This window comes from Lytechinus variegatus, chromosome 9 (genome assembly GCF_018143015.1).
Source record: "Lytechinus variegatus isolate NC3 chromosome 9, Lvar_3.0, whole genome shotgun sequence".
In the NCBI taxonomy this organism is placed as follows: Eukaryota; Metazoa; Echinodermata; class Echinoidea; order Temnopleuroida; family Toxopneustidae; genus Lytechinus; species Lytechinus variegatus.
The window spans coordinates 35345823-35361316 of NC_054748.1; the positions used below are offsets into that span (position 1 = coordinate 35345823).

General features: G+C 36.5%; 1 protein-coding gene across 1 annotated transcript; it reads right to left on the reverse strand.

Moving 5' to 3' along the window:
- Positions 1-5436: 5436 nt before the first annotated feature.
- On the reverse strand, positions 5437-6314 carry LOC121422004 (beta-1,3-galactosyltransferase 5-like). The gene is made up of 2 exons (XM_041616807.1): positions 5796-6314; positions 5437-5442 (listed from the first exon to the last, which is right to left on the reverse strand). Exons 1-2 carry the CDS (start codon positions 6312-6314, stop codon positions 5437-5439), a joined length of 525 nt encoding a protein of 174 aa, XP_041472741.1.
- Between the last annotated feature and the right edge of the window lie 9180 nt (positions 6315-15494).

A 15494-nucleotide genomic window follows, 5' to 3' on the forward strand; every position in this document is an offset into this window, starting at 1 on the left:
ATCCCAAAATAAGCTAAGAGTGTCAATAGTTTTGCTCGCTCTCTTCGCTCCCTTAATTGACCTTTTTTAAAATAAATATAACTTCATGTAATAAAGAACAAGTGGGGATATGACATCACCAGCCCACCTAATGAATACTCATGAAGACATTTCTAGAACTGCTTCACTGGAATAATGAAAATCTTTAAAATTCAATAACTTTGTTATTTTGTTATCAAATTTTGATGGCATCCGGCATTTTTCACTCTGAATTTTACTCTATTTATTGAAATATGAATATCTTCTTTATCAGCATGGAGCATCCGTTTAAATTTTAACAAAATTTGGCGAAACTGTGATCCAGTTCACCATTTTTTGTCAGAATATCATTCAGAGTAAAACATTCTTGCAGCTGGGTAAAAAAGAAGGAAAAAAACTGCATCTAACCTGCATTTGTAATTATTATCTACTGTATTAACCTAATAGTACAAAATAATTGAATTGTATTGTGTTGTTCAGAATGGAATATCCCATATAAGAGATATTCCACGAGTTTTGTATCGTATAGCCTATGCGGAGGATATCAGCCCTTTGTTCAATATGCTCTCATAAAATATTGAACAGGCAACAACGGATGCAGGCAAAAATACACATTGAAAATGCATCGCTGAAACACTCTGTAGATTATAATCCTTGGTATCATTACTTAGCATTATTAATATATGACAACTTTTGTCAGAATCATGGTCAGCTATCGTTATAACTGTCAATATCATGTGCAAAATCATTATTATTACTATATGTATGGTGACTTCGATCTTTCATTATCATATTTTTAAAAAAGATGTTTTATTGTATTCTCTCAAACCAAAATACACATTCACATTCCATAAGCAAGTTGTAAAAATTATTTGAAACATGATTATATATTATACAATAAACCCATAACAAGTATGATTATACAAATTATACATCAAACTTCAAAGATACTGGAAATTGATGAAAGTGACGTTTTACCGTCCCCAAGGTTAGGATCACACAGCAAAAACTGTGGTGTTAACCGGTGTACATAGAGGACCACACCATGGGGGTGTTTCACAAAGATTTAAGTATGACTTAAGTCGCACTATACAAGATATGCAACGCGCGATCTTATTGATAGATACGCATTAGTGCGCGTCCTCTTGAGACGATCTGACCAATGCGGTCAAGCCTTTCATACCGTACGCAACCCAGTATTTAAGTGCGACTCTAAGTCATACTTAAATCTTTGTGAAACACCCCCAGTTATTTTACACTGGTGTTAAATTGGAAGTGTTAGTTTACACCTATAGGTGTTATTACAACACCTTTTGTCGTTACCTTTACACTCTTTGGTGTTATGTTTGATCTCTAGGGTGTAATTTTAACACCTCAGGGTGTGGCCCTGTATTAACACCAATTGGTGTCAGTTTTAACACCGTAGTTTTTACAGTGCACCCTCCCCTTTATGCCTATACTCTACATGGAAGGGACTCCAATTTTCCTCATTGTTTTTTTTTTTCTGTGTTTTTTCTTATTTTTGGTTTTGTTTTGTGGTTTTGTCTCTCCTTGTATATATACCTTTGCCTCACTCTCACTATGTATTCCTTTAATTAAGGTTTTCCCATTTCCTTAAATGTAGAGACATCTTACCTCTACCTAAAGCCAGCCTTCTTTTTTCCCACTTTTTCTTATTTAAATTTCCTTTTAATTTCATCCATGGTTATAAGTGCACCCTTTTCCCTCCCTTTGAATATTGAAAAATTAACAAAGTTTACAAAATGATTGACTAAACGTTCCTTTCCTTCGTCCTTTAATTCTACACCTACAAGAATTTCCTCCCAGCTTAAATTACCCGTAGAAATAAGACCAAACATCTTCTTACAATTATCCCAAACCAAACAAGCATATTCACATTCCAAAAAAGATAGCGATATTTTTCCTCCTTCCTTTTTTACAATAACAACAAAGGTTATTTTTTGAGATTTTAAAACGGAACAAGCGATGATTTTTATAAGCAATGCCGTGCAAGATTTGAAACTGAAACTCTCTTAATCTACTGTTCAGAGTACATTGTCTTGGTCTCATTAAAATGTGTTCATTCTTTTCATAAGAAAAACTTTGTTTTTTGATCTTTCGAAATCATCAGGTATTGCGAAGTTGCATTTCATAAAATTTGCATTAACGTTTTTAGATACTAACTCCTCTATTGACAAAATTCTTTTTCCAGATATAAATGATATCTCTTCCCTAAGGGAAGCCTCTTTGCTATCTATTTTTTATATTTCGTTTCCAGCGGTCTGGAATAGTTTTATAAATTGACTCTATCAAATGAAAATCATTTATGTTTAAACCCTGTCTTTGGAAGTACGAAAATGACCTTAAGTTTCCATCATAATCCATAATATGTTTCAATTTGTAAATACTTTTTTCATATATTTTTTGGTTAGATATGCATTTCCCTTCAATTCGTACAAATTTATTGTGAAAAAATATCTCACTTCCTTTAAATGTTTTAGATTATAATCGAAAATCCTTCGTCTTTATCCATACTTGTAACACATCTATATAAAATTGCGACAATGCTATCTCCAACAATCCAAGCAAGAAATCGCATGAAAATACAAAATTTCCTCCCAGGTGTTTTTGTGGCATAATTGAAATATTGTTTCCATTTCATTGCATTATTTTATTTTAGTCTTTTAATCCACATAACTCTCTGTGCCTTTATTAACCATTGAAAATTCATTATTTTCAAGCCGCCTTGATGGTAATCTAAATACATCGTTCTTTTATTAATCTTATTTCTGCCACCCAACAAAAAATTAAAAGCCAACTGATTAAGTTCAACATAAACCCATCCTGGGATTGATGTGAGAGATTCCACATATATTAATTTTGAAAAGATAAACTGGTTTAGTAATTGTAAATATAATCAAAATATAATCAAAATCATTATCGATTATTATGAGGACAACAATGCTTGCCACCCCTGTCAGTAGTACTATTATTATGGTAATATTGGTCATCATTGTCATTTTACATACAAAATAATTAAATTATTTAAGTTTAATACAGAATAGTTTATAGTAAGTACAAATTTTTAAAAAGCCTTGAAAATGCCTTGCAACGTCAGGCTCGAAATCCTCAAGGCCAAGGCCAATGCTTCGAGAAAGTAGGCCTTAAGGCCAAGGCCGAGCATAAAGGCACTACAACACTGCAAGGGAGACATATCAATCACACATTTATCCATATCGGAAATATGCTTCGTTCACAACTTCGACATATTCGAGTCAATAAACATCAAAATACCACATCAAACATATAAAGCTGTTATTACATGAAAATTTCCTACACCTTAGTGAGATCATTCTCCGCTTACTCGTCCGGGACACCCGCCCCCCCCCCTCGGGATCTGTGTGCGGTTGGGATTGTTCCAGACATTTAAAAAATATATATTTTAACTTCCTGCAGCACTTTGTAATCAAGCCAATTATTGTGAAGGACGTTTTTGATAAAGTGGGAAGTTCGTTTAATCCCATCTCATATTTCTTTTGCCATCTTGTTACTTTGAATTCTGAAACCAAATTATGTGAGGGGCCCAGTGGCGGACCGTGACCCGGAGGAGACAAAGCATTGGAGGGGCACAGCCTTGTTCACAAACAATACAGTGCCCTTCCAATGCTTTGTCTCCTCCGGGTCACGGTTCACCACTGTGAGGGGCTGGGAACGATTTTTTTCACAGGGGGTGCTGATGTAAATTTGACGAGCAAAAAAAAAAGGGGGGGGGGGGTTACAACAAAATGAAGGTCATTTGGGTCCAGAGAAATTAGACAAATAATTGCCACACCTCTCCAGAATTCCAGGAGGTGCTAGCTGCCTATGGAGAATTACATATGCTACACCCCCAGTACGCAGTGCTATGGGGGGGGGGGGCTGAAGTTTATACAGAATACTAATACCTTTTGACACTGTTTTACAGAGGTTATCTCTATGGACGTTCCATAACAGTTCATCATCTCTATCTGAATAAGAATACCTAAAACTTTAGTACAGTGAACTCTATCTCAGAGTCTGTTTCGAGTGCCAAACAACATATTTTGTTTATGAATAAAAAATAGTTACTTAAAGGACAAGTTCACCCCAACAAAAACTTGATTTGAATAAAAAGAGAAAAATTCAACAAGCATAACACTGAAAATTTCATCAAAATCGGATGTAAAATAAGAAAGTTTTGGCATTTTGAAGTTTCGCTTATTTTCAACAAAATAGTTATATGAACGAGCCAGTTACATCCAAATGAGAGAGTTGATGACATCACTCACTCACTATTTCTTTTGTATTTTATCATATGAAATATGAAATATTTTTATTTTCTCGTCATTGTCATGTGAAATGAAATTTCATTCCTCCCTGAACACGTGGAATTCCATTATTTTAACATCTTGTGCTTCAGGCAAGGAGGTCCTAATCGTCAAATTCGTAAAAATTGAAATATTGTATAATTCAAACAATAAAAAACAAAGGAAATTGTGAGCGAGTGACATCATCGACTCTCTTATTTGGATGTAACTGGCTCGTTCAAATAACTATTTTGTTGAAAATAAGCGAAATTTTGAAATGTCATAACTTTCTTATTTTACCTCCAATTTTGATGAAATTTTCAGCATTGTGCTTGTCTGATTTTTCTCTATTAATTCAAATCAACATTTTTCTGAGGTGGACTTGACCTTTAAATAAGTTTGCTTCCACGCTTGTTGGATTTCCCTTGATTCCTCACCTGGGTTCCCCCGTGAATCATTGTTGACTAATGATTTCCTCTGAACGATTACTTACACTTCTTTTTGTTAAAAGTATATATATATATATATATATTGTAAAGAAATGGATGAAGAGAACAATGGTAGGCGTGGCTTATAAATCAAGGTTCCCCAGAGATATCTACCCTTTGGAAAAATTGGTGATGCCGAAAAAATGTCTCTGCCGGGAATCGAACCCAGGGCCCCAGCTTTGAACGCCGGTGCCTTAACCACTAGACCACAGAGACGGGTTAGTGGCTAGGATGAGCCCGATCCGATTGACCGTCAGATAGACAAATTTTCGACACTATACCAATTATATTTTCCTTAGTCGGGTGAAGGTGAGTTTTGAACAATGACAAGCCCCGGTTCGATTCCCAGCAGAGACATTTTTTCGGCATCACCAATTTTTCCAAATAGCTCTGGGGAACCTTGATTTAAGCTACGCCTACCATTGTTCTCTTCATCCATTTCTTTACAATATTTAAATAAAAAGAGTTGCCAAAAAGCTGTTGTACATGAAAAGCTTTACAAACACACACCCTCACATACACACACACACACACACACACACACACACATATATATATATATATATATATATAACGAATCGAAAGATTGGCAATTGCTTGAAACGCTAGGACTGTCAGGAACAATGAACAATCAAGATCAGCATGAGCAAAATATATCATAGAAGAATAGTTAGGAAACCAATAATCAATAAATCCCGACATATTCAACAATTCCTATTTTGTATAAATATTGAGTAGTATGATGATTTTAATAAATATGCATTAGTTCCCTTTAAGGAAACTGCAGGTCCGACAGAAATGGAAGGGCTTTTTTCAAATTGAATGCCATTATTTTGTGTCATGATTGTCTCTAAAGATTTTTTTCAAACTCTTCCCAGGCAGTATTCATGGTGTCTGCTTGTAGCTGTAACTTAACGTAATCTACGGGCCGTTTTTGAGGATGAAGTTTTTTGAACCAACCTACCCTGTCTCTTATTTCAATGCCCAGCGCCTTTAAAAGTATCCCGCAGTAGACATCATCGAATGGAATTTCGGGCGGCAACTCCCTAGAAGCTTCATAAAGCTTTTGTGTAACCTTATGCGATAAAATAATTCCATGTCCGAGGGGAAAGGGCGGGTACCTATCCTCGGGGTACAGTTCCTTCGGGCAATACCACTTGCTGTATTCATTCCGATCAACGGGGTTTCCATTCTGCTTGCCAGAAACGAAGTTTGTACGTTCCTCTAACGGAAGACCTTGAAGGTCTTTGGCGAGGGTCACGATGTCGACCATGATGTCGTCATCCGTCGACATCACAAAATCACAATCGCAAAATTTCGCTGCCCACTTCAAACCCATGACGAATTTTTTGGTGAGATTATAATAATGTTCGGCATAGTCTGCCTGTAGAATATCCCCGTGCAGTCTGGCCTCCTCGTTGATTTTTACCTGTTCCTTTTCCTTGTCCGGGTATCCGAGATTAAAAACCACTTTTGCAGACATATTATACTTGGTGATACCAATGACGTACGTATTTCGGATTTTGTCCCTTAAAGCAAAGTGGTAAGTTGCTGACTTTACGAGGACAAGCAGCGTGACACGCTTATTATTATCTCCTACCTTGCACTTATCGATAGGATTCTGTATAAAATCGTATTCATCTGCCCTAGCTCCCGGTATCCACTTGACCCGCTTCAGCCATCCAAGTGCTGGCACATGAAGTTCTCTCTTCGACTGTTCGGGCTTCGATATTTTTTCAGCCACTGTAAATTTATCCGTTTCGTTTTTTCCTTCACATTTCCTTCGTCTCTCTGCCACAATAGATTGATCAGTTTCATTTTTTCTTTCACCTATTACCGCGTTTTCTCTCGGCGTTCTAGAAGATGTACTGCATTGGCATGTGCGTTTGTTTAGGACGGAAACCAACCAGCTACATATCAAAATCATACAGAACGTCTGTAAAGTCCACTTCCAAGAAGACGTTGGCACCCGCATTGTCAGTCGTAGCGCAGATCACAATGAAATACGTATTGTTTCCACCACTGTTTTCGTCTCAAAATATGAACAACGGTAGTGTACCGAAACAAATCGTATTCCTTATGGTATTAATCAGTTGGAAATCTTTTAGTTTTACAGGAAATTTAGTTTTACTGAAAATAGTTAAGTTGAAACTCACAATTTTCTGTAGTCACGACGCATCGCGACGTTTCACCAACCAATGCTGGCTTCATCAGGCGAATGAAACACCAACACGTCTTTTTATCTGAATCTGCTTAAAAAACGCCACTTGGTTCCAAAGGAGCGGGAAGTTAGTCACGTGAGAGACGGCTTTGAACTTTCCGCAGAACCCCTCCCAGCTGCAGGCAATCGATAGCAGAAATCGTTAGTTTAGTTCTAGACGATTTCAACTGAATTCTATTCTCCGTCGTATCATACTATCCCGTACGTACGTGATTAAGCCCAAGCCGAGTGAGCGCGCAAATCCGAGAACCTGGACACCCGGATTTGCGCGCTCACCTGGCTTTGGCGTACGCACGTAATACCACTACTACTACTACTACAACTACTACTAATAATGATGATATGGTTAAATTTATCCAGGAAAACCACTTCAGTTCTGAAAAGTGTTCTTTCAGCGGGCAATGTTATCATTATTACCCCGGCTATCGGGTTCCCTTTCTCACCTGGGTTGAGTGCAGCACAATGTGGATAAATTTCCTGCTGAATGAAATTACGCCATGGCTAGGATTCGAACCAACGACCCTCTGTTTCAAAGACAGAAGACTAATCCGCTGGTCCACGACTCTCCACACTTACAGGATCGATAGTACGATACGACGGAGAATAGAATTTAATTGAAATCGTCGAGACTACTTCAAAGTCGGCTTTTTAATGGATTTTACGTGGATATTCACGTGGGTTTACGTTTCTTATGCTTCTAGAATTCCCACTCATATCATTCATTAAATATTGTTGGGGGTACTTCCTAGCTGTATATCAAACGGTTGTAACTTTGTTGGTCACCTACATTTTACAGACAGGTACGGGCGTATATCCGAGAAAAAATAATTAAATGCCAAATCGGATCCAGTCGGTGCCCATAGAAACACAACTAATTATATCTGTGTTTTATGAAATATTAAGCTCATTTGCCAATTCCATGTCCATACTCGTAATGTCACGCTCATGGAGAAACAATGATGGGAGTTGCTATAGTAACTTCGGTGGCTGTCGCGTGACTATGTTTCTAATTTATTAGAGTCCGACATTAAGGCTTCTCCACAAACATTTAATGATCGGCTCATAGCGATGATTCCAATGGCATGAGATGAATCGTTCTGTGAGGATGTCTGTGTATTAGACAGCTGGCAGCCGTCTGTTTCGAGGAGTTTTTAATTTTTTTTAAATTTCTCCTCGTACACACACGGCTCGCTATCGTGCAGCCACCATTAGGGGACTTACAATGCAAAATCCCCCCCCCCCCCGTCGGCGCTCTTCAATTTTTGTCTTTAATGAATCAAATTTTTGCAAATTAACGCGACCGAAATGCAAGTTAGTAATCCCTCTTGGCATTAAAAAAAAAACGGGGAAAATCAAGTTAAAAGAAACAAAAACAGTGACTTACCTCGGCTGTCGCGCTGGAACTTCGGTCTCTGTATTTGGTGAGTGAAGCCAACGGAGTTCAACTGAACAACCAACATAACAGAGACCGAGGCTTTTGGTCTACCTGTGTATCTGTTTGATCGATGAACATAAGGGCTCACAGGCCTAATTAAAATTATCATAGACTCGTGTGTTAAAGTGGCACTCAAAAAGAATTCATAAAAATAAGGAGGAAATTCGAGGGTTGAATGTTTACTACCAGTGGATAGGATAAATGTCTGACATTCCATATCTGACCAGAAAAGGGTACCTCGACCAGCTCATTTAAAAAAATAAACCAGAATTTATGAAGACTACACCTGACGGGACCAAATTCGTCACTTGAGAGAGTAAAATTTCCCTAATTCTTCCGCCAGGAAAAATATAGTTCAATAGTGGTGATATATCTTTCCAATTTGGAAAAAGGAAGTAGGTACCCTCCCTAGAATCAGCGGTAGATTGTCAGTCATATTCATTCATTTTGTCGATCAGCAATATCAAGTTTAAAAATTGAGCAATGGGTTGGCTCGAATGAATATGGCCTGCCAGTTGTGATTAGGCCCGTGCAGCCAAAAATAATGGTCTAATTCTCAGATTAACGCCATCATTAGGCGAGGAGCCCTGGCCGAGTGTTCTAAGACACTTCACTACACCATGGAAGTCCTAGGATTCGATTCCCGGCATTGCCACGCAGGTTGTCTCCATTGCCCTCACGTTACTGATGCCAACGTGTGCATATTCTTGACAAAATAATTGATGATATATACCTCGCTGATATTGAAAATGTAACTCGTACATCGTACGTCGTGGTGTAGCGGTTCTGACTCTCGCCTTGTAATCAGAGGGTCGTGTGTTCGAATCCCACCATGGCCTAGCGTCCTATGGCAAGGCGTTAATCCACACTTTGCCACTCTCCACCCAGGTGTTAAATGGATACCCGGTAGGATGTGAAAGCCTATATGTAGTATGCCTAGCAATTGAGTCTTGGAACTCTTGTTGGAATGCTCCCCAGGGAGTGGAGAAGGGGGCATACATTGTATGCGGGCATGCAAGGATCCGATGACCGGGGTAATAATATGTCTGTAAAGCGCTTAGAGTCGTTCCGATGTATTAAGCGCTATATAAATTCGGAATATGTTAATATCCATTCACCATCGACAACATAAACACAACAGAATGAAGACTCACACACACACACATGTCACTTTCAAGGTACCGTTTATTTGATTTAATGTCTTATGTTTCCTGTATAATATTTGTTCATGACACAAGATGGAAGCTGTTCTTTTCCCACATATTTCCCGTTACATAGATATTTTGATATTGACATTATTGGAAAACTTGCTTATTGGCTAAGCAATATGAAACCCTTTTAGAAGTCCATAAAGAGGTCCCTATAAGGACGATACGGGACATTTTGACCCGCATTTTGACAAAAATTTATAGTCTATTAGCTGAATGCTTAAGCAATAAAACTAACGATGAAGTTGAAGCGGGTAGTGATATGAAAAAGTGATAACCAGCAGAAAATGAGAACGAGTGAATTAAAGGTGAAAATGCTGTGTGTCGTACGGGACTCAGAAATGTCCCGTACGACACGTAACATTTTCACCCCTAATTCATCAATGGAAAACATATTCTTGTTGGTTGTAATTTTTTTACAGGACTACCCAGTAGTACTTTATTATTACCACAAAAAAATGAAGTTCCTCGTTTGTTTGAACAGTAGGGGAAATGGGCTGATTTTTTTAGCAAGGAAATCGCCCATATTAGGGGTGGGGGGGTGCATTCTCATCTGAAAAAGAAAACAGTTTAATTAAAAATAAACATGATAAATTATTGCTAAAAATTAAATATTTCATATCATTCAATAACAATCATTTTGCAATCGGTACCGAGGAGCCAATTTCTTACACCCTACTCGATTTTTTTTCATAGACCAGCTATAGGCCTAAATATACTTGTCTCGTACACTTTAACATTGTGTTTAAAATTATGTGCACATTATCTAAGTTCATCAATTTAACAACTATTTTTTTTAAGTTTTGAACAAGTTGCTTAAAAGTTTAAACAATTGATTGAAATAATTTGTTGTAAGCGTATTTTTACTGCGTATAATAGGGAAATTATGACTTTTCAACTCAAACAGAAAATAGTTTAATTAAATATAATCTAACATAACAAGTTAATGTTTGATAAAAACAAACAATGTAAAACATGTCACATGCATCACTTACAATCGTTAAAAAGATATGGTTGCGAAACTAAGAAGTTATTTGTTACGTCCCAATCGACTTTTTTTTTCCGCATAGCTGCAACAATCCCTGTCTTGTTCATTTAAAAATGCTGTTAAAATATTGAAGCACGTTGTGTAAGCCCGTCAGTGTAACAACTATGGTTTACAGTAAAAAAAATTGTTGAAAAAGTAAAAATAATTTCGCAAAAGTTTACACAAATTGTTGTTGGAGTGTTTGTTTTAAACAATCAACGAGCTTCAAAAATTTTACAGTGTATGAAAAGTCTTTGAATAAATCATAAAATCTCTAAACACACCATTGGCTCGCTATATAAAAAAAAAATAAGAGACTAAAAGTCTTTGTTCGGTCTTTTGTCCTGAGTTTCAATCCAGCAAGGTTCAGACTAATACTGGGATTCGAATCCACAACTTTCCCATTCAAAAGCCAAGGACTATAGGCCAACCACCGACCACTGTGCCATGCTGTCGAGTGGCTCTTAATGTTGCAAGTTTCCTTTAAAGCGGCTGCATGATCTATGCAAGTTTTAGGACACAGTGTGTTGACCGTGTGTTCCGTGTGTTCACAGTGTGTCCGGTGTTGAACACATTGCGAAAGCACTGTGAATACACAGACGAGCTAGTTGCTCAATTAGCTTGCAAGTTTTCTTTAAACCAACACGATCTAAAGTTTTAGTACACAGTGTGTTCACAGTATGTTAACTGTGTATTGACAGTGTGCGTTAACTGTGTGTTCAGTGTATCCAGCATTGAACACAATGTGGACACACTGAGAGTTGCTCATTAGGTTGCAGGTTTGCTTTAAACCTGCTGCATGATCTACGCAAGTTTGAGTGCACAGTGTGTAATTCACAGTGTGTTGACTGTGCGCGCACAGTGTGTTAACAGTATATTGACATTGTAAAACACAATGCGATTCATGCATGCATATTAACACACTCCAGTTGTATGTGAACACTCTCAGTGTCAATATGTGCACAAATCCATTGAGCCGTATCTTCACACGATATAATTATGTAAAATTCGAGCATTTTAACATTGTGACTCATCACGTATTCACACGCACGATACACTGCGTGAATACACTGCATGTAGGTGATCTTTAAAAGCAGCTATACACAAAATAAACGTGCATTGCACGGTGGCTTAATTTCTTTGGTAAAGATGCGTTGCACAATAAAAGTTCGTTGCACTGTGTACCGTGCGATGTAGTAGTATATACGCGTAAGAATTGTTTATTGGTTATATTCTTAAAGGGGAATGAAACCTTTGGAACAAATAGGCTTGTGTAGAAACAGAAAAATCAAATAATAAGAATAAAGAAAGTTTGAGAAAAATCGGACAAATAGTGAGAAAGTTATGAGCATTTGAATATTGCAATCACTAATGCAATGGAGATCCTCACATTGGCAGTGCGACAAGGATGTGTGATGTCACTGATGAACAACTTTCCCTTTGGTGGACTATAAAATACCCTCAAAATGTCTCTTTTTGCTTTTTCTTATGATGATACAAACTCTTTATCCATGATGTATTCTTTAAAAATATGTATTACATGCCCTCATGTAGAAAGAACAGTATGATTTATGGATAGATGTGATAAAAGAGGCAATTCAAGTGAAGTATATACTAAAGTAGTGGGGGGAGTTGTTCACAAGTGACATCACACATCTTTGTCGCATTGCCAATTTGCTATCTCCATAGCATTAGTGATCGCAATATTCAAATGCTCATAACTATCTCATTATTTGTCCGAATTTTCTCAAACTTTCGTTGATCTGTTTCTTTGATTTTTCTGTTTTCAGACAAGCTATCTTGTTTCAATGGTTTCATTCTCCTTTAAGTACATGTCCTGCATGTACATGCATTTATATCATATTAACGATAGTAATAAGGCAGTATCATTCCTAGTAATATATTTTGATAAAACATCATGAATTGTTTTTAAAATAATTTCTCTGTTGTAATAGTATGTATGATAATCTTATTTGTAGCGAGCCATAGAAAAAAGTAAATGGACGAAATTAACTACTTTGAAATCAATACTCCTCTTTCCTCGAGTAGTTTGAAATAATAAAAAAAGAAATAGAGATGAATAAAAACAATCTTTCGTGTTACACAACGATTGTTTGATCATAGGAAGTCCACTGTGAAATGAGGTTGTTTTTATTGAGAAAAAAAAATAAAAGAAACTTTTTTAGATCCATGAAAATCCGTCTATGAACAGAAAAACAATTTTCGTGACGTCACATTCGAACAACAGCCCCGTGATAAGATAATTCTAAATGAGAAATCAGTTTTATGGTCCATTATGACCGAAAATAGTTACATTCACAAGCATGTCTGATGAAGTATTGAAAGCACGTGTTAAATCGGTATTCGGACTTAACCGTCAGAAAAGAAAGATTGAATTTTACGCCTATGGACCTTCTCCCGTCTGACGTCACAAAAATTTGCTAACCGATAAATCGCACATTCCCTGATAGATTCTCTCCAAATCTTCGTTAAAATGCATTTCTTATTTCACAAAATTTTCATAAAATCAATTTGATGGCAATTCCTTAAGACTTACATGGACCAGTTCCCGTAATAAATGTGACCATAATTTTTGTTTCGTTACGTCACACACTTAATTATGCCATACCTGAGTCAAATGTTACGGAAGCCAGCTTTATGACGTCACACTGCGAGTTGTTTTGCTCTATGAATCAGTGTTGTCAACAATTTTTGGCAAATTCAATCAATTGAACACTATTTGCGCAATCAAATTTGAAAGCAGGCATGTAGCCTATACAATCAGGACAGAAAAAAGCGGTAAAACTATGCAAGCTACAAAAAGTAAAAAGATGGCAAACGTAGTAAAAATTCAACACATATTAGGATTGCACTTAACATTCCTGAATCAAATGAGTTGGGATGCAACGAATCACAAGCAATAAACACTACGTATTGCGCGACATTTCCACAATTCACGGAATGTCATAATTCTTAAATTAAAAAAAGACCCATAAAAATCATGCATGATATATTGAAAGAAACGGTACTTATACGTGCCTTCTATATCAAGTTTTAATATCTCCCATTCAAATCAAACATTTCAGTAGCTTTAAACTGTTATTGAACATTTGTTAAAGCAAATTTTGTTAAAGGGATCCCAGTACTTCGCTGTCATTGCAAATTTAGACATTACGGCCCTTATTCTCAAGTCAGGTTTAACTTAGACCATGGACTAACTCTGTGCTAAAATTATGGGAAGCCAAAAAAGTCAAAATTTGTATTAAGTCGTATGTTTGCTGTGCTCTTTCCTGATTCATCGAAGGTGAAGGCAATCATTTATTTATACTTCCTAGACAATTATGAATGATAAAGAGCAAAAATGAGCTGAAATATGATATCTCTATACCGTTAGTGATTTATGCAACAATTGGCTTTCCATACATAAACCACAATTTTAAACCTAAGTTTAAGTTAAACCCGACTTCAGAATACAGACTAAGTTTTTGTTGACTTCAAGTCCCACCTCTCACTGCTTTATTATCATTTATGGTAATACCGTATAAAAAAATTGTAACTCTATGGAAATCCGTTAGTGTTACAATTTTTTTTCAACAGTAATTGGGCACCGGCAGGAAGTAATTCTTTAAAAAGCTGTGCGCACCGGAATCGTTATACTTGCTTATAGCCAGGGTAATATAGGAGTGCCTTGAGCACCTAGCAAGGTGGACACCATCGCTATACAAATCCTATATTATTCATTATTTTATAACAGGAAATTTGCAAAATGCCCACTATAAACAAAGGCAGACAAACAAAATTGTCAAATAACAATTTATGAATATGCATTCTCGTTTAGAAAAAAATAGCATATGGTCAGTTCCACCATGTCGGCGCGGTCTCCCAAGTCTGCGCACCCGCGAATCTGCGCGATTCTAGTAAAAGAAGATACGCAACGAGCACGAACTTCCCAGAAGGAAAACCAGTTAGACCAGTAATTCTTTTACTGGTTTCCAGTATATTTTAACTGGGCCAGTTGATTTTAAGTGGACCAGTAAAAATCAACTGGAGACCAGTTCCAACAATTGCATTCCAGTTGAAGCAATTAGTAATACCGGTTAAATTGATTTTCATTAAACTGGTGTTACTGGTCCAATAAATGGTTTCCAGTAGATTTTTACTGGTTTCCAGTATATGTTTAATGGACCAATTGATTTTTAACTGGACCAGTAAATATGACCTGGAGACCAGTTCAAACAATTGCATTCTGGTTACCGGTCCAATAAATAATGACTTTCAAGTCGGATCATTTTGCAAATTATGAAAAATTAATCTTACAATTCAGAGAAACTTATTATCGTTATCATTTATCATTGTTATCATCATTGTTCTTATGATCATCACAATTATTCTTATTATGATTATTATGATCATTGTTTTGATCGTTCTTATTACTGTTATTATTGTTATTGATATTGTAATTATTATCATTAATATTATCATAATTATCAAGTATTGATATTAACATCAGAATAATTATTAAGATCAAAGCAAGAAGTATTCCTCGGACATATAGTCAACTGGTCTAAAGTAATTCAATATTTGACATTAAACTGGTCAAGACCAGTAATACCAGTAATTCTGATGATGCTGATCATGTGGTTTACCTCATTTGCATACTTCCTGTTTTTTAAGAAAAATCAGGATTTATAATGGAATATCCTTGCAATAGCACTGTGTTGTTTGAACACCTTCAAAATAAGTGTGTGAACTAATTCACAATGAAAATGTGT